The sequence below is a fragment of the Cladophialophora yegresii genome (assembly GCF_000585515.1).
Source record: "Cladophialophora yegresii CBS 114405 chromosome Unknown aczIN-supercont1.7, whole genome shotgun sequence".
NCBI classification, from domain to species: domain Eukaryota; kingdom Fungi; phylum Ascomycota; class Eurotiomycetes; order Chaetothyriales; family Herpotrichiellaceae; genus Cladophialophora; species Cladophialophora yegresii.
This window is the reverse complement of record NW_006913051.1, coordinates 408,481-429,920: the sequence shown is the minus strand read 5'-3', so window position 1 is coordinate 429,920 and position 21,440 is coordinate 408,481. Positions and strand designations below refer to the sequence as shown.

General features: G+C 55.0%; 8 protein-coding genes across 8 annotated transcripts; 5 read left to right on the top strand and 3 right to left on the bottom strand.

Annotated features, from left to right (window-relative positions):
* Positions 1–379: 379 nt before the first annotated feature.
* A1O7_09289 (autophagy-like protein 7) lies at positions 380–2,653 on the bottom strand (the record flags this gene model as incomplete). The annotated part of the gene is made up of 1 exon (XM_007763277.1): positions 380–2,653. One exon carries the CDS (start codon positions 2,651–2,653, stop codon positions 380–382), a length of 2,274 nt encoding a protein of 757 aa, XP_007761467.1.
* A 698-nt stretch (positions 2,654–3,351) lies between these two features.
* Positions 3,352–4,943, top strand: A1O7_09288 (dCMP deaminase; the record flags this gene model as incomplete). Its single annotated transcript, XM_007763276.1, has 2 exons — positions 3,352–3,779; positions 4,133–4,943. 2 exons carry the CDS (start codon positions 3,352–3,354, stop codon positions 4,941–4,943), a joined length of 1,239 nt encoding a protein of 412 aa, XP_007761466.1.
* Positions 4,944–5,191: 248 nt separating this feature from the next.
* Positions 5,192–7,057, bottom strand: A1O7_09287 (uncharacterized protein; the record flags this gene model as incomplete). Its single annotated transcript, XM_007763275.1, has 1 exon — positions 5,192–7,057. The coding sequence occupies one exon, from the start codon at positions 7,055–7,057 to the stop codon at positions 5,192–5,194; it is 1,866 nt and encodes a 621-aa protein (XP_007761465.1).
* An 848-nt stretch (positions 7,058–7,905) lies between these two features.
* Positions 7,906–8,245, top strand: A1O7_09286 (uncharacterized protein; the record flags this gene model as incomplete). The annotated part of the gene is made up of 2 exons (XM_007763274.1): positions 7,906–8,017; positions 8,070–8,245. The coding sequence occupies 2 exons, from the start codon at positions 7,906–7,908 to the stop codon at positions 8,243–8,245; spliced, it is 288 nt and encodes a 95-aa protein (XP_007761464.1).
* Positions 8,246–8,755: 510 nt separating this feature from the next.
* On the bottom strand, positions 8,756–10,933 carry A1O7_09285 (uncharacterized protein; the record flags this gene model as incomplete). The annotated part of the gene is made up of 1 exon (XM_007763273.1): positions 8,756–10,933. One exon carries the CDS (start codon positions 10,931–10,933, stop codon positions 8,756–8,758), a length of 2,178 nt encoding a protein of 725 aa, XP_007761463.1.
* Positions 10,934–11,478: 545 nt separating this feature from the next.
* Positions 11,479–15,670, top strand: A1O7_09284 (uncharacterized protein; the record flags this gene model as incomplete). Its single annotated transcript, XM_007763272.1, has 2 exons — positions 11,479–11,532; positions 11,579–15,670. 2 exons carry the CDS (start codon positions 11,479–11,481, stop codon positions 15,668–15,670), a joined length of 4,146 nt encoding a protein of 1,381 aa, XP_007761462.1.
* Positions 15,671–16,690: 1,020 nt separating this feature from the next.
* Positions 16,691–18,496, top strand: A1O7_09283 (MFS transporter, SIT family, siderophore-iron:H+ symporter; the record flags this gene model as incomplete). Its single annotated transcript, XM_007763271.1, has 1 exon — positions 16,691–18,496. The coding sequence occupies one exon, from the start codon at positions 16,691–16,693 to the stop codon at positions 18,494–18,496; it is 1,806 nt and encodes a 601-aa protein (XP_007761461.1).
* A 664-nt stretch (positions 18,497–19,160) lies between these two features.
* A1O7_09282 (ribosomal RNA large subunit methyltransferase J) lies at positions 19,161–20,467 on the top strand (the record flags this gene model as incomplete). Its single annotated transcript, XM_007763270.1, has 4 exons — positions 19,161–19,312; positions 19,341–19,488; positions 19,615–20,109; positions 20,228–20,467. The coding sequence occupies 4 exons, from the start codon at positions 19,161–19,163 to the stop codon at positions 20,465–20,467; spliced, it is 1,035 nt and encodes a 344-aa protein (XP_007761460.1).
* Between the last annotated feature and the right edge of the window lie 973 nt (positions 20,468–21,440).

The following is a 21,440-nucleotide window of genomic DNA, read 5'->3' as shown; positions in this document are numbered from 1 at the left end:
TCACACCTTCTGGTAGTGATGGGTGGTCGAGGAGAAGGCTTGACCGCTCTCGGGGGCATGTGGGCACAAACACTTACCACTACCCGATCCAAAAAGCGTTTTAATTCTACTGTAGTACAGCACATGCACGTCTAGCGTTGAATGCAGCGTGTCGTGCGGGCTCGCGAGAAAGCAACTCTTGCTCTTCCTTTCTTACACAACGATTTTACAGCACAGCACAGCACATCGAGCGGGTTCAATGCAGCGTTTCATGCATGCAAAGGAATGAATACCTTGGCGAATGAGAATGGTCTATCTGGAATTCCAATTTTCCTGCTTTGGCGTGACGGTAGGCTGCTACCACTTAACAAACGCTCTCTCTCCTGCCCTTTGACGACACTCAAACCAACTCTCCCTCCTCATCCTCTGGCCCCTCCTCGTCGTCCTCCTCCCCCTCGCTAAAGTCAATGTCCCGTTTCATGGCCTCCTCGGCCAGCCTCTGCACCTCCGCAAGTCCGCTGATCTCCTCGACATATCCCCTTTCGTTCATCGCCTTCGCCACGAACTCCCACCCATCCCGCTCATACGCGGCGAGGATCCTGTCCGAGCACGCGCTACAGCAATCGTAGCTCTGCCCCGTGATGTTGAGGTTTGTAAAGTTGGCGAGAAACCCGCGGATCTGGTGCGGGATGATGCCGAGCGGATGATCACCGCGTTCTTGCGACGACGTCGTGGCCGGCGCGGCGGGTCCCAAAGGGTGTTGTAGGATCGAGATCAGCAGCTCGACCAGCAAGGCAGAGGCTATGGCCGCAATGCCGGGCCTCGTGACGGTGCATTGCTGATCGAGCGTCAGATCTTTCATGGAGTCGGCGGGCGCGACGACATCATTACAAAAGTAGCACCCCAACTCTTCGCCCTCGAGGCCGTGCTGCTGTGCTTGGTAGTCTTGCGCGCCTGCCTCCGTGGCAGTCTCACTCTCGCCCTCCTTGAGACGGTCAACGTCGTGGCTGGGCGCCGACAGTTTCACGCCATGCCTCATGACCACGTACGTGTCGAACCCCAGGGCCGCGTTCATGACGATCTTGCCGCCCGCTTTGCCCATCACGGTGGGCAGCCATCGCGACTCCCTTGTGTCCATGAGCAGGAAAATCACGTCGTGTTCGTCAACCAGTTTTTTTAGTTGTTCGTACTCGGACTTTGTCTTGTCGTAGTCGGTGATTGGGTGGCCTGCCATGGGCACGCTCAGGACGTGTCCCGTGGATTGCACGCCGGGGTATATCGTCTTCAACGCCTCCGCTGCGGCAAGGGCCTTTTTCTTGCCTCCCTCGAGGCAGTCGTTGAATGTGAACAGCGGCTGGCGGACGGGGTTACTGAAGCTCACGCTCCCATTGTCCACGAACGTGATATGTCTCACCCCCCAGCCCATCAGATTTCTCGACACGTACGAGCCCAGTGTCCCTGCCCCGAGGAGTAAACATTTCGTTTGTTTGATTTTGTCGAGGTCGAGATTAGGCGAGATGCGCCATTTCATGAGTTTCAGGTTGAGGTCGACGGACGAGTCGGCCAGTTTCGTCGGGTCCATGTAGCTGGTCAGGTCGGCGGTGCGGCCGGTGAGTTTATTGGCGGCGTTGCGCTCCCAGCCGACGACTTTGGGTATGGTTTGTGAATAGTCGGGCTGCGCTGCTGTGGCACCCGCGGATTTTGACGTTGAAGAGACCTCCATGTTGAAAATCACGCTACGTGCTGCATCCCGGCGCATTTGCGTCTCTCGATAGCAGAGGATCTGGACTTTGTCGAGTTTCCACCTTTGTCGGACCAGGACAAGTAAGTTGCGGAGCATCCAGCCCGGGGCGACGGGGCCGGGTTCGCTATAGTTTGAAGGGTCGGCGAAGCAGACGTAAGTGTCTTCGGGATCTGTATTGTCGAAGAAACCGGTCTCGTAGCTCGATAGCGAGCTGATCTGCCAGTTGTAGCCGAGGCTCGAGGTCGGAGTGAGCGGCGTTCGTGGCGAAGTCGGACCAGCATCCTCATCATCGTCGTTGGGATCTCTTTCGAGGACAGGCTTGTCACGTAGTTTCTTCGCCAGGAAGAATCCATGTTGTCTGGAGTCGACGGCATATTTCCACGTCATGACGTTATCCACCAGCGTTGTGCTCTCGATGGAAGTTAGCTTCTTGAAAGGTATTCCCGTCTCTGGACTCGCAACACTCCCTGTACTCCGCACAGGCACCCAGGGCGGATCCATGACCAGTGCAGGAAACGCGAACCAATAGTTGAACTTGTACTTTTTCAGATCGGCGAAGCTCAGCACCAGAAAGCTAGCCAGCAGACTCGGACATGAATAGATGGTCCCATCGTTGATCGCGTCCCAGATGGTCTTCCCCGCTTGCTGAATCATGGCCAACTTGTCGATGTTGCGATATTCCTCGACCGTGTTGAAGTTTCTGATGATGCCCTCGGCGCGATAGAAGCCGGCAGGCACCTCGTCGCTAGATAGAGCATTGGCGTGGACTTGCATCCGGCAGGAATGTTCCTTGTTGTCTGCCGGCCGGATCTCGTACAGACCCAGCAATTTTCGGGCCGAATCGTCGAGTTTGTCATGGTTGATTTTGTGCGACGCCAGGGAGGCGTAGAAGGGGATCTCAATGTCTGAGGCGAAGGGGACGTATTGCATGGTTGACAGAGGGAACCCGTCCCAGTCCCTGGGCGTGGCGGTGCTTGCAGTAAGTGTTCGATGTGTCCGACGTTTGAAGCTGGTGAAGGAGGGAATATAATATCCACGGAGCAGACAGCCGTCAGAATGATGTGTCAAGGTCAGAAAGTTGGATCGAGGTTGGCCTGGAACCCCGGAGTGTGTCCCGGATGGACGACGTGCATGTGCAGCGGAGTGAATGGAGCGAGTGGCTGGGGTTAAACGAAGCTCGGCTCGAATCAGGCACCACCGGCTCCCGCCCGCCGCGTCCGTCACCTTCGCCTCACCTTCGCCTCAGATGCATCGCGCACGTGACAGGATCTCGCGGTGAGTTAGTCAGCAGGACCCTGGCGAGCCGCGTCATTCTACTGTCATTTGACGCGTCGTATGACCACTTTACGCGTCTTGTGAGAAGGACACCGGGACCAAGAGGAGGAGTCCTCAGGCCGTCGGGCGCAAGGCCGCGTCGAAGCAGTGAGATCCAAACCCGTCGATTTCGAGCCCGTCCATACTTCGACGACGTCAAGGAAGCCAGCCATCACTGCACGATATCGGATGGTCCACGGACATCAGTATCAGACGCGACAGCCTTGCGTGCGCTTTCCACCTACGCACTCTATCGGGGCCTCATCGCCGACCACTCCCAGTCCTCGCCAGACTGAAAACGCCAACTGAGCACAATGTTGATCGGCATCTGCGGCTCCATCTGCGCCGGCAAACACACCACAGCCGAATATCTAGTCCAACAGCTCGGCTTCCTCCGCCTGCATCTTCCCACACCGACCCAGCTACAACCCTTGCAGAACTCATCCAACGGCACCATCCCATCACACGTCTCTCGCTCCAATGCCACGTCATCACCATCACCGCCAACGATAGATCAGCTATGTTTACTGCCCAGTGTCACCGACCAAGTCGGCACTCGAGGCCTCTCCTTTCCCGACGTCGAATCCTTGCTAGATTTCGTGACCAAAAGATGGCGTGAGCATTGGGTCTTGACCGATATCTACGACGAAGAGACCCTAGAGTTGCTTCTCAGGAGACCCTTTTTTATGCTAATCAACGTTGACGCACCTGTTGGTGTGAGATACAAGAGGTTCAGCGACCGGTACGTGTGGATATCTCAGCCATTCGCAAACTTGGTCCTCCTGTCTGTTCTTAGCGTTGTGGTTTCTGCCCTCTGCCCAAGCCCTGGTGTTTCTGTTCATTTCCACCGATATGAATTCTACCCTTCACTACCAGCATGTTCGCGGTGGAAACTGGCCATAAACAAAGGCTGTGCCAAGTGCAACCACACATGCGTGTTGTGGACCAGCTGTGCCGGACTCAAACCCCGACCCCTTCACAAGAGATGTGCGTGTGCATAACAGTATGGCTCCAATCTACGAGACACCTACCGCGCCCGCCGTTCTAAGTGGAAGATAAAAGCAAGAGCCAAAAGTGGCTAACACCGACCCATAGCTGCACAAAACGCAACCTCCCACGCATGCCCCTCGCCGACTTCATCCACTACAACGACCTCCAACTCTACGGCTCTCGAGGCCACACAGACACAAATCCAGGTCCCGCTCCAGATCCAATCTCTCGCCCCGACACCTGTTCCCGCTCAGCACTAGCCCCCCTCCTCGCCCACGCGCACCTCTCAATCCTCAACACCCACCCTACCCCTCACACATACCACGCCTTCCTCGCCACCTTGGACCTCTCCTCCCCCACCCGCCTCCGGCCCACATGGGACGCCTACTTCATGACGCTCGCCAGCCTGGCCTCCCGCAGGTCGAACTGCATGAAACGCCGCGTCGGCTGCGTGCTCGTGCACCACGCCCGCATCATCTCGACGGGCTACAACGGCACCCCCCGCGGGCTGGTGAATTGCAACGAGGGCGGCTGTCCGCGGTGCAACACGGGGGCTTCAGGGGGCGGGGTCGCGCTGGCGACGTGCTTGTGCTTGCACGCCGAGGAGAACGCGCTGCTCGAGGCCGGGCGCGAGCGGATTCGCGAAGGGGCCGTGCTGTATTGCGACACGTGTCCGTGCCTCACGTGTAGTGTCAAGATTGCGCAGGTCGGGGTGAAGGAGGTCGTGTATAGCCAGAGTTATAATATGGATGAGGCGAGTCGGCGGGTGTTGGGCGAGGCGGGGGTCACGTTGAGGCAGTTCGTGCCTACGCGGAGTGGGTTCGTGGGGTTTGATATACCCGCAAAGGGCGATTGGGATGCAGATCTGGACGGCGCGGAAGAAGGTCAGCTGGTCGTGCTGAACGGGAAGAAATGAGAGGGAGCATTATCATCTGCTGTTTTGTCCCGTAATTTCACTCGGCGGGTACTTCGTATCAATATCATGAAAATTGCTAAATGAGGGTATCGCTCCTGGTCACGCTTGCAGGTCGCCATTCCGAATCCAGGCAGTTCTGCACTGGAGCTGATCCAATGCATATCGACATCCTCTCCTATCCCAAAGCTCTTGCCCGCACCAAAGCCACGGCGCGGTGGTGCTAACCTTCATCCAATGCCACTGGTACTTCAAAATGTCTCATTCACGTCATAATTCTCCTGAACATTGGTCAAGCCTATACCGGAGTCCTGTGCATTCCCCACCCCATTCAAGCCAATGCTCTGCCGTTTCAGCATCTTACTCGCCCCACCAAAACTTGACCGTTTGCTGGGACTCGGGATCGCACTACCAACGTCGCTGGTGCGTCCCCTAGCAAAGGTCGACCGTCTCCGCAGGGGCGTGATGCCAGCGTCAACCTCGTTGGGTTCATCTTCTTCGTCCATGGCACCGTCCAAGCCGCCATAGCTGCTGAGACTGCTTTGTGGTCGGACTCGATCCGTAGACGCGTTGGGTGCGAAGCCAGCACCAATGCCGCTTCCCAGAGGGGCTCGTGGGAAGCCAGAGACGCTGGCCCGGCTTCCTGGGCGAGAGTGGCTGGGTGCAAATGACGAGCGAGATGAGGGGAAACCGCTTGTTCGTGATGCTGGGCGGGGTGGAGGTGCGGCCATCTCGCCTCTTCTCGGCGACGGTGGCAGTTGACTGAGCGATGGCCGACTTGTCCTGGGTCTCGGCACGGAAGTCTCGGCGCGTGTTGGGGATGTAGGTGCTAGGTTGAGTGACGGTCGACTCGTCCTTGTCCTGGGCGCCGATGGTGTTTCTTGCATTCTGTCAAGGATAGAATCATTGCCGCTAATGGTACTGCCGTTTGTCCTCTTTCGGGAGCGCACAGTGACAGAGGCTGGTATGTGATTGCCAAGCGCGGAACCACTTCTGGGTGAAGTCCTGGGTGGGGTGCGAACGGGGGCCGGTAGCTTAGACTTGGCCGCGTGGGCTCGTTCGGTGAGCGCTGCGAGCTTTCCTTGCATGTTTTTGAGGTGAATGATTGACGCTGATTGAGGTAAACCTGAAGGTCGTTGCTGAGAGCTCGGGGGTCTCGTCAGGCTCTGTCGATATGAAGCCGAGGGTCCAGTTCGGCCTAAGGCTGGAATCGATGGACCTCGAGCATGACCAGCGGGTCTGGAGGCAGTGGAGCCCGCGGTGGAAGGTCGTGAAGCAATTCCGCCGGCCGTGAGTGATTGCCTGGGTTTGGGAAGTCCTGGTGCTGCAAAAGGTTTGGATACCTTCGTCGACTTGTCAGAAAATGGTGGCGAGGGTGGTGTGGGCGTGTCTGACAAGGATAACTTCGCTGGCGGTGTGTCGAAGGTCGGTGAAGAGGCAGTCGTGGTCGTGGGAGACAATTCGGAACGTGGAGACGCCGATAGCGATATTGGTTGGATGGTCAAGTGCTTTTCTCGTGGTACCAGTTGCTCGGTGGCTTTCTGCAACTTCTCTTTGGTGATGTCGGCCTCTATCCTTAGATCGGACAATTCATCGCGCAGCCTTTGCGCTTCGATCCTGAGTGCCTCTCTTTCCTGCTCCGCAGCACGCATTTCTTCCTCAAGCATGACGCTGCGCTCAATTGTCTGGTTGTATTTCTGTTCCATGTCCTCCAGCGAAGACTCGGTATTCCGTTGCTTTCGCTCGTAGTCGTCATTGGCGACCTCGGTATCCCGGAGTCGCAGATTCAGCTCTCGGTTCGTCTCTCGAAGCTGGGTGATTTCCTTTTGCAGCGCATTCTGCGCGTTCGAGGCTTCCAGCTTCGACTGTTTGTATTTCGTCTTCCACTCCTCAATCTCATATTGCAGGTTGGAAGCTTTGTCCTTCCACTGCCGTTCGCGCTTTTCGGTCGCTTCGACATCTCTTTCTAACTCCGCCTCAAGTTCCTTACTAGAGGCTTGGAAGTCTGCGAGTTCGGATTCCAACAGTTCATATTGTGCTTTGTAGTACTTTAGTGCGTCTTCGGTGGACGAGCCTGCGCCAGGGGGTGAAGAAGGCACCCCATCGAGGAGGGCCATGCTGGTGGAATTTTGTGAGTTTAGTCGTAGCAAGATTGTCGCCTGGCGTTGTCGCTGTGATTTATATACGCGAGAGTCGGATCCGGTGCTGGGGTGGCGTGGTATGTCCGTTGATGTTTCTTGTTGACCTGTTCCCCATAGGCTGGCGGAGATGCGACGCGGGTTTGAGGCGGTGACGTTTGGTGTTGTCGCGGTTGTCGTCCAAGTGTCGATAATCGGATATCCAAGAAGATGGCGACAATGGTGATGTTGTTGCTGCTGCTGTGGTTAGTATCCCTGGCCGAGTCTGCACTGGGAGGCAGCTCCCTCGGTGGCAGTTTTGGGTCAGAGAAAGGTTACTTGCAGGAGACACAACGACAAACACGGGGTCCTGCCCTGCCACCAGCAACGGATCACGCCAAGCCGGGCTAGCCTACACTCAATTCTCCGATTGACCCGCTACACTTTCCATACCTGGAGGGCGACCAGTATGAACCACGTGTTCCACGAGTCTACGTACGGGGTAGATCCCCCCTATGCATCTACTGTGATACAAATCAATCCGTGATATGGAAATATCGCGACTGTGAGCAAACAGTGTTGCGACTCAATGTGATCCGGCCAAACCTCTCGAGTGTCGACTCAAGGTCTAGGCGACGCCTATAATCATTGTGCGATGTCTAGTCGGCGTAGAACGTCAATAGCGTTGGGCGGCGTCTGAGACATCTAACTCAAGACTGACGTCGGAGTTGTCCGCGTATCGATATATACCCGGTGCGCACAGGCTGGAAAAGGAAGAGGGTCGAGTACAAAATCTCTGGTTTCGAAGTCGATGTTCTCAACCGATCTACGCAATGGGAGAAGCAACAATGCACTCGAGGCTAGACCGCTCGGTCATCGCGGAGCCCTACCACTATCCCCACGATGCTTCTTTCGGTCCTGCCACATCGGCGATAGTCGTCATTGATATGCAACGAGACTGTAGAAGAATCTCCATTTCTCTTACTGGCGACGCGAGCTGACAAACTGCCAGTCTGCGAAGTCGGTGGGTATTTCGACTGTCAAGGCTATGATGTGGAGGATGCTCGAAGCCTGATCCCAACCATCCAGGCACTACTCTCCGCTGCTCGCCGAGCCGGGTTTCCGGTCTTCTTCACGCGAGAAGGTATGGAGCAGCACACCAAGCACCAGTCACTTGCCAGGAAATAACTGTCTTCTAGGACATAGACCTGACCTTTCCACATTATCAAGTCGCGAGCGATTCCGATCATCCAACAATCCACGCCAACTGGGCATCGGCGATCGAGGTCCACTCGGTAGATTCCTAGTTCGCGGAGAACCTGGACACGGCGTTGTCGCTGAATTAGAGCCAGAGTCTGACGAAGTAATCATCGACAAGCCCGCCAGAGGAGCTTTTGCTCACACGGATTTTGAGCATCTCTTGAGGATTCGTGGTATCAAGAATCTGGTGTTGTGCGGAGTGACCACAGATGTCTGCGTTTCCACAACCATGCGAGAGGCCAATGACCGCGGCTTCGATTGTCTTCTGCTTGAAGACGCGACAGCGGCTGCAACACCGCAACTACACGAAGCCACTATCGAGTCCGTGAAGATGGAAGGCGGTATCTTTGGGGCCGTAGCGCGATCGGACAATGTAATCCGGGCGATGGACTGTCATAATGCTCGAACCAGAGGATGAGAGCGCAACGCTAAGGGTCTTTACATCTTTCTGAACGTGTTTCCGGATGCACTTCTTCGATCAGGTCCTCTTGAGGTGCGGGTCGACCAACTGTGTGACTGATCCAAAGCTTTAGATTTCTTTGTCGGCTCGAACGTGATGACCTTGTCACCCGCAGCTCCACCAAACCCTGCCCTACGCTGCTTTCGTTCAACAGGCTGGAGATTTTCCGCCCGAGACCCAAAGGACTGGTCATGAGTCGTTCTTGCGGCACTTCTTGCTCCTGACGATGTGACACGCATCTGTATCGGATCTCTCTTTTTCTGCTTCTTGTTCGGACGACGTTTGTAATCGGCGGTCGATATCCGGGTATCTGACTTATTTCGGCTGCCATAGAAATCGTCTTCGTCTTGCTCTTCTTCATCGCTTGACCCAGGTACCTCGTCGATGGCTTCTTCCTCGACGGCTGTGAGACCTTTCTCTCTGTCCAGGTTTGAAGCAGGCGCTTTGGTGCTAGGGTTGAGTTGCTGAAACTCCCTCGAAGTTTCGTCCACAGCGTAGTCCTCTTCTTGAAACATCCTCGCAAATCGAGCATCAGGGAACAGACCTTTGTCTTCACCCTGAGCTGCAGCGTTGCTGGCCGCTTCTGCTGGGGCACCTTCGTCGCCACCCCGGGCCAACACACGCTGAGCCCGCCGCCTCTCATTCTTCTCTTCTCGCTCAAGTATCCTCTCCAAAAATTTGCGATTGACCTTGGCGGTAATCTTTTTCTTGCCCCGGATCCTGCTCTCCCGCTCCTTGTCAATCTTCGCCTGGACTCGTTTGGCTCTTTCCTCTTCCCAGCTGGTGGGATTTGCGATGAGCCTCGCTTCCTCATAGAGACCCTGAGCGACGAAGAAGCCGTGCATGTAAGGACGCAGCAAGTTTGTCTTGCCGACCAGATGATCCAGATTGAGCATGCGCAGCTGAGGTGGGGTAAGGAATTTGTAATTGTCGTAGATCTCACCGACCTTTGTCTTTGTGAAAGCATAGGGGTCGTTGGGGTCGTCAGCCATTTCTTCGACGACGTTGTCCAGGAACGAGCACCACTTTGGGGCTGGCCCGAGCTGGGGAATGAAAAAAGCATGCTGCTGTCGGCCTTCATTGGCTGTCAAAAACATGCCGCTATCTTTACACCAAGCCACGCAATTGATGTCCACAGCTGGCTCCACCGACGTCCAGGGCGTCCCGTCTGATTCGTCCCAGAGCTTTAGTATTCGTCGGTCGGCAGACGCAATCTTGGGTTCAGTTACCGAGTCTCGGGTTTGAACGCCCTGGGTCAAGTATTGCACATACTGAATAGGGTAGCCATATCCCTGGTCTTTCTTGAGGGTGGGGAGCGACGAACGGAGATCGTAAAGATAAATGAGGCCAGAGGAAGTTCCAACGGCCATGCTGATCCCGGATCGATGGTAGTCGAGCGCCGTAACCTCGGGCCGTCCATCGAAGTCTGAAGGTACAGCCAGTGTCGCCACTGGCGCTCTTGAGCGGGTGTCCCAATACTCAATTGTGCCCCGCGACGTTCCAAATGCTAGCAGATTGTGACTTCCCTCTGCCACAGCGGCCACATTAACACTTCCGGCCTGGATGCCACCTTGGAGCGCTCCGCCACCGACTGTGTTCAAGTCATCCCCACCGACATCAACTTCGAATTCGCTCATGAATCGTCCCAGCTCAAGATTAAACCTGAAAACTTCACCCATGCCACTCTTGTTGACACCAACCGCAGGGACCAGCAGCTCCGCATTGCTTCTGTCATATGCAAGGTCGCGACCATAGCGAGGGATCCGTAGCGACTCGTGGCATCCGCCCGGGGTGTGAAATTCTAGTGAACGATCTTCCTGCAGATGGGCAGTCTTAGAGTAGTCGGTAGAGAGGAAGATGAAGGTCTTGTTCAGGGTATTCGTGTGTCTCGCCCAGGAAAGTGCAAGGTTGGGCAGATAATGTGTATGGATTTGCGGCTTGTAGGTGCCGGTGCTCATAACCCATTCTCCATCTTCGCTGATCCGCACGCACTGGCTCGCTTCCTCGAACTCGAAGTCCTGCAGCAGTTCGACGCGATTTGCATACTCGGGGTCTTTCTTGCGTTTCTGCCGCTGGGAAAGCCAGTCTGGGAGGTTGCGATTTATTGACGAGCCAGCAACCGTGTAGACGGGAACGGTACCGTTCGTGAGTCTCATGCTGGACAAAGACGCCAAGGTTATCGTGCAAACATGGTGACAGACGCTGGATGAAGTAGCCTGATCCTATTAGAACACAGGAAAGTCATAGAGGCGTGTCGAGAAACCGATACTTACCTGGTGGCACTCAAAAGATTTTGCTGAATCGATCGGCGCGGTTTTGCGGAGAGGGCGAGTCACGTGGACAACATGGGCGCCGCCTCTTTTGCTCCGTTTCCGCTCACTCTCGCTTCATCCGATCATCAATCCCATCAACATCAGAGCTGGCCTCTTCACTGATTATATTCTACGGCCCGGCTGCATAATCAAAACGCCGACATCCATTCGAGATCGGTGCGATCTGTATCCACGACGGCATCCGGCTTCGCCTCGCTTCAATAAGGTCAGCAGCAGCATTGCTTCTGCCTCTGCACGGGACCCCTACTTGATCCACCAATTCGCCTAGAAACTCGAGCTCGCTTGTGCAATGCGCCTCAAAGCCCAACATCCCATACTGTCGCGCTGCTGTCGACATCTAATACTCGTGCCCCCAAACGGCTAACGAAATGAATGCCACCTCGGACTTTCCGGGGAACTGTCAAACTAATGTGTACACTTTGGTAGGTGGAAGCTTTGCCTGCCAACCCAGAGCTAATATCCAGACAGAATGACTTTGGCGAAATAGCCTACATTGTATGCACAGCAGCCAATCCGCCGACCCATGACCCCTCAGCATTTGCCGCCACGCCTGAGAATATCCTTGCCCGGCTTCGAACCACTGAACGTCAGTTTAGGGAGAACTCCATTCTTGCTGCCCTTGATGTTGAAGCCCGACAGCTGTTTACCTTCTACAAGAAGGTCGATATCACCGCCCCAAAGGATCAGAAGGCCTTGCTGATGAAGTTTGGTTTCGTCCTTCGAAGCAATAGCTGTACCATTGCGTACAAGACTGCTGCTCGCTTACCAGACTTGATGAAACCAGAACAAGCTCGTCTGTACCGATTGTTTATTACCGCCATCGTCTCTAGCGTCAAGCTCTTCCCTGTCGGCAATACTGCCCTGCAAGCGGTCGGCTCCAACCTCTACTTGGTCGAGACCGCTCCACCTGCAACCGAGCACGACAGTTTTGCCGAAAGAAGAACATGGGTTCTCTATCGCATAGACTTGCAGGTGGCCCTCAATGGACATATTGTCTTGACCATTGCGAAAGACAGTAAGCTCTCGTTCTTGCCCCTCCATCATTGTCTCGCGGGAGCCGATAGCGAAGCCCGCCGTTCGGCCTTTAGGGCCGTCTACCTTGCACCAGTTGGGCGCATTGCACGAGTCTCGCTCTCAAAACTCGCTGCCCAGAGAGATCTGAATGGTGGCCTGGCCGAAGAACACAGCGGCGAGGCACCGATCTCCGATACGCGAAGGGAAACGTGGAGACACCTACTCCCTTCATGGTTGAAAGAGCATATGGATATTGCTATCCAAGCGTCAGATGTGCTCTGGATCGAGGCTGAAGTGCCTGTCGAGGAGCTAGGCCACATCTCGAACAACAATCAAGCAGATGTTACGAATGCGGAAGGTGGCTCCGGCAACCCAATCACCTGGAAACCGATCTTTTGGCCCGCAAATCTCTGCTTTGTCCTCGAGGGTAACTCAACGGCACAAACGAGCATCATTGAGGATGACAGTGACCCTATACAATTTGCTGGAGACTGGATTCTCGGCATCGGTAGCGCCCCAACCAAGACGGAAACTGGAAGCCAGGTCTTTAAGGAGGATGAGGAGGACGAACCCTTGTTTGCCGACGATGGCACATTTGACGACCCAGAACACTTCCAACCATTTGGACCTCCCGCATTCCCCGCTAGTCAAACAATATATCCAACTCCACCCGATGTGGGCATAACCCATCCGACCCCAGGCCTCTCCTCTGTCGACGGGGTGGTGATGACTCCAGTAAATCTGTCTGGCGGCTCTGCCGAGTTGGCCCAACAACATGATGAGGAGATGCCAGACTATGATGATGTGCCACCCACGAGTGCGATGTCCGGATATTATGATGAAGACCTCTTTGAGGAGATGCCGGACGACAACTTCGGCAAGGAAGCAAATGGTGACGAACCTAACTGGGACTTCTTCGATGGCCCAGGTGTCCCGCCGAAACAGTCGCGCAGCGCGAGCCACAGTCGAAAGGAGGGCTCAACGAGCCGTGGCGATCACAAGCAAGAGCGGGTCGATCCCAGCGATGCGAAGACTGATGGAGGCCCGCTTCATTCCGTCAAGAATGAAACAATTACAGTGGGCGATTCGCCACATATACCGACAGGTGCCCAGCCACAGGTGCCTAAAGCTCAGACTGCCGGCAAGGACACTGCCCTATCGCTAAATGATGACAAGGTAATTCAAAGCCCGCCCAAGCCGGCGCCTCCATTGTGGGAAAGCGAGCAGGGGAGGGCCACTGCTTCGACCATCAACACTCGACGCCGTTCATCGATTTATGACAGTCCCAAGGCCCTCCATTCGATTCCGATACACGATAGCAGATACGATGCAGAAGGGGAATATTGGTTTAATCCCTTACCACTTGTTTCTAGATTGAGAACGCGACCCAAGTCTGGTTCGGTGTTCGAAAGACCTTCCAGCCCATCTGACAGTGACAGCTCCATGACCAGTCTCAGTCAGTCGCCGAAGGCCAATAGCACAGGCAATGTAGTCCCTCCGCCTTTCCGACAATGGACCGAATACGATCCGGGTTCCCAAGACGCCAACAGCCACCAGAAAGAGTTTGACAAGAAGACAATTCAACAAGAAGTCCTACAGCTTCTTGGTCTTATGAGGCCGGTCCTGGTGGAACCTCCCACGGCTAATGATTTCGAGCTGGATGAACCAGATCCTCACAAAACTCCTCTCACTACCTCGCAGAAACCCCAGCACGTGGCGCAAGTGCTGGTCGATCAAATGTCCCAGACATCTCTGCTTGCTCACGGAGAATATCAGGGCGACATGCGGATTTCTCCTGGCGAGTGTATCGAAATGAACGTTGACTTGAGCGGAATCAATACATCTTCAGGTCCGTCAAACTTGTTTCAACTTACCAATCTCAAAGTCGATCACAGCAGCACAAGGGTCCAAGGACGTGTGATTAAGATCAGGGCGAGTCAGATATGTCTAAGGCGTATCGAACGGCCTCTCACCGCAAATATATCCATATTGAATTTCTGGGATACCCTTGATCTCCAGCCTGCAAACGGCCAGAAACATGTTACCGCTTTTTGCATACACCCACACCGAACAAATATCAGAGACGGTTGTCTTAACCTGTTGCAGAGACTTTCGGATTCTTACACCACTTGTGATCTAGGAACCCATACTATTGGACACCTCCCGGGCGTTACAGATGACGGTTTGATATCGTGGAACCCAGATGATCCGGGAGAACGCAGTCTGGTTCAATGCACGACCATCGTTGGAAGCGCCCTCGCGGCGACGACAAGCATAAGTGGCACTGTTGTTGTCTACATGGTTAGTAGGGGCGAGAGTCCGACGGCATATCTAGAGATGTGCATTGCATTTTACAACCTCTTCGAGGCGTTTTCCAGAGCCCGCACCAGTAGTGTGTGCGTTTCAGACCTCCAGTTGCAGATCGTCCCACAGAGTTTCATCGCGAACACGGAGACACTGATTATCCGTCCACAGACAGCCTACTTCAAGCTGGCCGTCGAGGTCTACAACCGGCTCCCACCTCTGGATTCTGCAGGACATCCATCTGCTTGTGGATCGGCTGTCGTCCTCTCCAGGTCAGAAAACACCGTGCGCTTACAATTGTCACCCACATATGTTTCGCCACTGGAGAAGAATGGTCCTTGTCTCCACCTGGCATACTCCATGAGTCTGGATAAGAAATGGCTTGCCGCAGCCTGGACGGATGAGCTGGGCCACACCGCGCTTAGCATGTCCTATTGTTCTCACGTGCATAAGTCGGGCAGAAGGAGGCCTAGACAGGAGATTCTGAAAGAGATGTGGGAGGTGTCTCATGACCTCATGAGCAAAGTTCGTGGAGCATGGCGGCTGGCTGTTGTGAGGCACGGCTACTTTGAACCAGCAGAGCTTTTGGAGTGGCAACGGATTGTTGATGTTTCCCCTACGCCGCAGAAACAATGCCTGCTTTTGCTCCTTTCCATCCAGCTGCAGCCAGAACTGGCAGTGTTTCCACCACCACCGCACGGGAAACCCACCCTGTCCGGTGCGCACAACCAGTATGGGACACCCGTCTCGACGCCACAAGCCAGCATAACGTCTCCAGACCAGGCTGTCCCGGCTACACCCACGCCGGGTGGTAGCTCGTTCATGAATCCTTCGACTCCCTCTGATCCCGGTTTCGACCCAAATACCGAGAGCGATCTTACAATAGTCGATCCGTCTGAAGAGAGCTGGGGGATCATTCTCCCATATGGCATTAATCAGTCCAGGAGTATGACTGAGCTTCGTCCCTCTCAAGTTACAGGATTCCTCATGAAACGCCGAGGGCCTAGAGGAGAGGATGGATATAACATGATTGAGATCAGTCTCCTCAAATCGATAACCCAAACTTCCAACAAGCCGAACGAGGTAATGCCGGACGACTTACTGGACGATGTCATCAGACAATATCGTGGCCTTGTAACCCTTGGGGCTAGTCGAGGCTGTGTGGACCCAAGTCGCGAATGCCTTCCCTGGCATATAGCGACCGCGATCCGAGGCGCCCGCATACTTGAGCAGGCCATGTAATTCGGGTAAATGCATGCGAGATGCACTAGCACCGTCGCCCAAATCTAGGCGAATATACTCCGTACGCATTCGACAAACGTCAAGCTGTCAAGTGGCCGATTTCGGAGCACCTTGATTTTTGCCAGCATGACGGCCGGACTACACCAAGCAGCACATTGACTTTGAGCAAAATCGAGTAGCGTCTCCCTGGCATTATAGGTGACTCTTACCACAGTACGGAGTGGATTCAACACACACGCGACTACCAGCCTGAATAAGCAGTCGACTAACCGTTGGTGGCAGAGCAGCAATCGCAACATCCTCGGCGGCGTCTTGATGGTGCTGGCTAGCGGAAAGCTGTGCCGAAAGAGTGGGTAGCAGAGCCCGCCCAGCCAACATCTGATTAGATCATGTCCGCGCGATTAGATGCCTGCTATGCACCACGATCGTCAACTTCCAAGGTCCTGCAAGCTCCTTCTAGCTGGCAAGCTGTCCCATGCCTGAACACCGGCACCTCTGTCTCTCCCGAGCTCTCCCCTCGAATCTCGATGCACCGACGCCGCAACTACGGGAACATGGGGCGAGGAACTCACATCACTTATCGGCGATCACTTGGCATTCGTGCTTGTGGCACTTCGGCACCCGTCATCGTCCCCGCTTTTGATGAAAAATTTCTTCATCTGATAAGATTATGCTATCCACCCATCGCCCAATGAGTCCCCTGTCACCATGCCGCAACCCCCACATTCACGTCGCCCAAGGCCGCAGGGTGGCATCATGCTATCGAGCGAGGTCGCCAGTGACGACGATTGTCCCTTAGGCTGGCCTCCCGATCGCTACTCGCACGCGTTACTTCGGCTCTGCTGCTACCTTGAAAAGGTTTGACCTGAAAGTCGCTCGCACAGCGGCGCCGAGGCAACGTTAAGAGTGGATCACCTCTCTGGACTACAATAACGACTGGCGCCCTCGCTTTCGTCCGTAGAGGTCTTGCTTCTTCTTACGAGATCTTTGTTGTGGACAGTGTACCGTGAATACCCAGCCATGGCTGCTCATGGATTCCGCAATTCAACGTCCGACGACTCGCACGCCAAAGCTCATGATTTCCCAAGCGAACCAAAGATTGCAGAGCATGGCGCTCCCAACTATGGTGCTCAGCAGCCTTCCGAGCGTCGCCAATCCATCGTGGAAGCAGAGAAGTCTCCTGGTGTCGTAAGGATCGAAGCCATCAACGAAGTCCTTACCAGAACGGACCGATTGTTTCTCTTCATTGGAGTCTTCCTTATCGCCTATGCTTACGGATTGGACGGCACCATTCGGTATACCTATCAGGCCACGGCCACCGCTTCCATGGGCCATCATTCTCTGCTGGCCACGGTAACAACGCTCCGATCAGTCATTGCAGCGGCCGCGCAGCCGACGGCGGCCAAAATTGCCGATGTCTTCGGTCGTCTGGAACTGGTATTTGTCAGTGTGGTCTTCTACGTCGTTGGGACCATCATCGAAGCGTCCGCTACCAGCATCGACGCCTTCCTCGGGGGTGCAGTTCTCTACCAAGTCGGCTATACTTGCGTTCTGCTGCTCGTCGAGGTGATCATTGCTGACATCACCTCCCTCCGTGCTCGACTTTTCTTCAGCTATGTCCCTGCGACTCCATTTATCATCAACACATGGATCAGTGGCAATGTCACCGCGGCCGTTCTGGGCGCGACGACCTGGAAATGGGGAATCGGCATGTGGTGCATAATCTATCCAGTTTGCGCCCTCCCACTCATGCTTGCCCTGTGGTCTGTTGGCCGACGTGCCCGCAAAGCTGGCGTATTGGAGAAGTACAAGACACCCTACCAGATGTTGGGCGCGAAAAGACTCTCAGTCGAGCTCTTCTGGGCACTGGATCTCCCTGGGATCATTCTGTTGATCGCACTCTTTGCCCTCATCCTGGTGCCGCTGACGATCGCTGGCGGAAACACCTCTTCATGGAACAAAGCACACGTCATTGCTCCGCTTGTGATCGGCATCTTGTGCGTTCCGGTCTTTGTGTTCTGGGAGATGAGAGCACCACGTCCGCTTGTGCCGTTCCATCTCCTAAAAGACCGTGGGGTCTGGGGCGCCTTGGGCATTGCCTGTACCTTGAATTTTGCGTGGTACATGCAAGGAGACTACCTCTACACCGTCCTCATCGTTGCGTTTGACTTCAGCATCATGAACGCAACGAGAGTCTCTTCCCTCTACAGCTTCTGCTCGGTGGTTACGGGCTTTCTGTTGGGCCTGGTGGTCTACAAGGTCCGACGACTCAAGTGGTTCATTGTGGCCGGGACTTGTCTCTTCCTGGTTGCTTTTGGCCTCTTGATTCACTATCGTGGTTCCACGAGCTCGGCCTCCCAATCAGGAGTTATTGGCGCCCAAGTACTCCTCGGCATCGCCGGAGGTATGTTTCCGTACCCAGCTCAAGCATCGATCCAAGCGGCCACCAAACATGAACATGTTGCCGTCATTACTGGCCTCTATCTGGCGACTTACAGTGTCGGCTCAGCCCTGGGTGGCGCGATTTCGGGGACCATCTGGACAAATGTCCTGCCAGGACAGCTCGAGGAGAATCTCGCTCCGTTCGGCAACGCCACGCTCGCCTCTGCAACCTACGCCGACCCCTTTACAATGGCCAGTTTGTACCCAGCGGGCACGCCTGTCAGATCAGCCATCATCGCATCGTACCAGCATGCGCAAAGGTTGCTCTGCATCACTGGTATCTGCCTTTGTACGCTTTTGATCGGCTTTGCGATGTGTCTCAGAAACCCAAGGCTCGGAGACGAACAGAGTTTGCCAGACGCCGAGGAAGATGTCAGACGTTAAGGGTGGAGGGAGTAGAAGTTCGGGTGTGATCGTGTGGATGACTGAGGATATCGTCCGCGAAACCAAATCCTCTGTTGTTCCAAACCGAGACCACTCAAAGAGGGATGCACCTGTATGCCATTGTATCTAGCTGACCTGTGTAGGAACAATCTTGCTAGACTAGAGAAGACAGTATCATAATAGTCAAGGTTCATATTCACACCTCGGGCCCCTGCTTGTTTCGATGAAAGCAGCGCTAATCCTAATAGTACGGAGTACGTAGTTGAGGTTCATGCTTAACCTCGTGCAGCCCTCTTTGTGTCCGCAAAAGCAGCGGCAACCAATTCCCCAATGAGGCAAATCTATGATGCCGCTCTCGGAGTTCGAAGACCAATGTGAATCCCATGCCCATGCTTGACTGCAATACTTCGTTGAACCTAGCCAACCTACAGTACGAGCCCATCGCGGACAAAGCCGTTCCCCCTCCCACGCCGCTCATATCCGTAAGAGGCCGGCGTGCTATGCAACCATGTAACCTCCGACCCTTCCTCCGCCTTTCAGCAGCGGGAGCTCGGACTCGGACTCGTACAACAACCTTTCCTCCCCCTCCCCCTCCCCCTCCCCTTCGCCCTCCCACATCGGCGCATCTCACTTGGCATTCGTACTCTGCGAGTACCCTCGCACGATGTCCCCCCTGGCCAAACTCTACCTCATCACCTGCTGGTCCTACATCATCTCCTTCCACCTCACACTCAGCATTCTCCCGCTCGACATGGCGGCATCGGCCGGTGCGGGTGGCCCAGTCGCAGTCGCGGCGGAGCGCGTCGTCGTCCTCGAGTACGAGGCGCTGGACTGAGAGGCAAAGGGGGGACCAGTTCGCGAGGGCGGCCAAGGTGCAGGGTCTGAAGAGCCGAGCGGCGTTTAAACTGCTGCAGATCAATGAGCGGTATAGGTTGTTTAGGCCGGGCATGACGGTCGTGGATCTCGGGTTTGCGCCGGGGAGTTGGAGTCAGGTATGCTTGCGTCCCCTTCAGGGCAGTTGGGCTCCGTAGGAGGATATGTGGCAGCACCCCAGCCAAACATGAAGGAAGTGCCACGCGGAGGACGCTGCTGTTACTGACACGTGTGCGCGTCCAAAGGTAGCCACCGACCTGACAAAACCCCGCGGGCGAGTCCTCGGCGTGGACCTCCTGCCCGTGCAGCCTCCCAAGGGCGTGTCCACGATCCAGGGCGACTTTCTCTCCCCCGACATCCAAGCAGAGATCAAGGCCTTCCTGCGTGACCCGGACCGCGGACGGCTCCGACGACCGTCTGCCCTCCTCGACACTAGCATCGCCACCTCCTCCGCCTCCAACCCTCCTGGCGGAGCGGCGATCGATCAAGCCGCGGCGCTAGAGGAAGAAGCAACGGGCTATCTCGAGCGCGAGAGCCACGAGAAGACACTAGTGGCAGATGCAGAGGTGGCCGATCCCGATCCCGCAGAGCATCGGGACAAGTGTGCCGACGTGGTGCTCAGCGACATGTGCGAACCCTGGGACCCGCTTGACGGCCTGTACAAGAAGAGCATCAGTAACCCGTATTACAGGTTGATGAATACCAGTGGAAACGCGTTCCGCGATCACGCCGGAAGTATGGTGAGTCCTGGCCCGTGCGCACCTTCCATTTATTTCAAAGCCAGCACACCATCACTTTTGCATGCATGACCCTCCCCTCGGCATGGTATGGTGCTGAATTGAATGTGGCCACTGTTAGGACCTCTGTCGCGCGGCGCTGAGATTCAGCTACGATACGCTCAAAGTCGGCGGGCACTTTGTGTGCAAGTTCTACCAGGGGGCCGAGGACAAGTCGTTGGAGAAATCCCTCAAAGCCATGTTCCACAAGGTGCATCGCGAGAAGCCGGAGAGTTCGAGAGCGCAGAGCAAGGAGGCCTATTTTGTGGGGATTAAAAGGTTGGCCAAGGTCGAGAAGGAGGTCGTTCTCGCAGGGCCGTGAGGAAGAATGGAGGTGGAAGATAAGGCGAGTGGAGGCAAGACTACCGCCAGTGAGCAGGGTAGTATCATGTCGTGATGACCTTGCTCTGCCGTCCTGTTCGTGGACGACCAGAATGACAGACGGCCACGCGAACAGACCGACGTATTGCGCCGTGGTCCCAAGTTCGCCAGGTCTGTGTGGAGTGTACGACCAACATCTGTAGACGAACAAGCTGGAAGAATCTACTCCCTTCGTCCTCCTACATCGGGCGGTATCTTAATGATGGGAGTTGTGCGGTTCGGACTGGACTGGATTGGATTGGATCCAAAGTCCTCGCCGCTGGTGGCTTCCATGCGGATCTCTGCTGTGCGGATATTGTACTGTACTCTAGTCTACGATACCCTGGGTTCTTAGTTCTCACTTGTTTCCCGGATCGAGTGCAAGGTGGGTCGGACTGGTGCGTCGGGTCTCTGAATAAATCCTAGAGACGTTGCTTTGAAAAGGTGAAGGCCATCGCATGCAACAGACAGTCCATCCCGTTCTGCGAATGTGGGGGCTCGGTCGTTATGTCGTTGGGAATGATATATTTATGCAATACTTGATACACAATACATAATATATGATACATATTGATAATACATGGTACATGATAACACTGGGGATATCTGGGGGGTTCCGGAGCTCATAACGTCGTCTTCGCTCGATAACATGATAACTGGAGTGCTCGCTTGGGGACCATGGTAAAAATACATGAATGGGTATTGTAATGTAGTTGTGGTTGGAAACATGGTATTACAGACAAATGAAATGGTACTGAAATATGGCTGAAGGGATAGTCGTAACATCTGGTGGACTGTGTTCGAAATCGGAGGGTTGTAGCAGTCGGATGATTGAACCAGGAGCATGACTTCATCCGACATTAGACCAAGGAGTCGTGACATCGTGGTTATGCGTTGATGGAAAAGCGCGATAACAAAGAAGCCCACTTCCACAG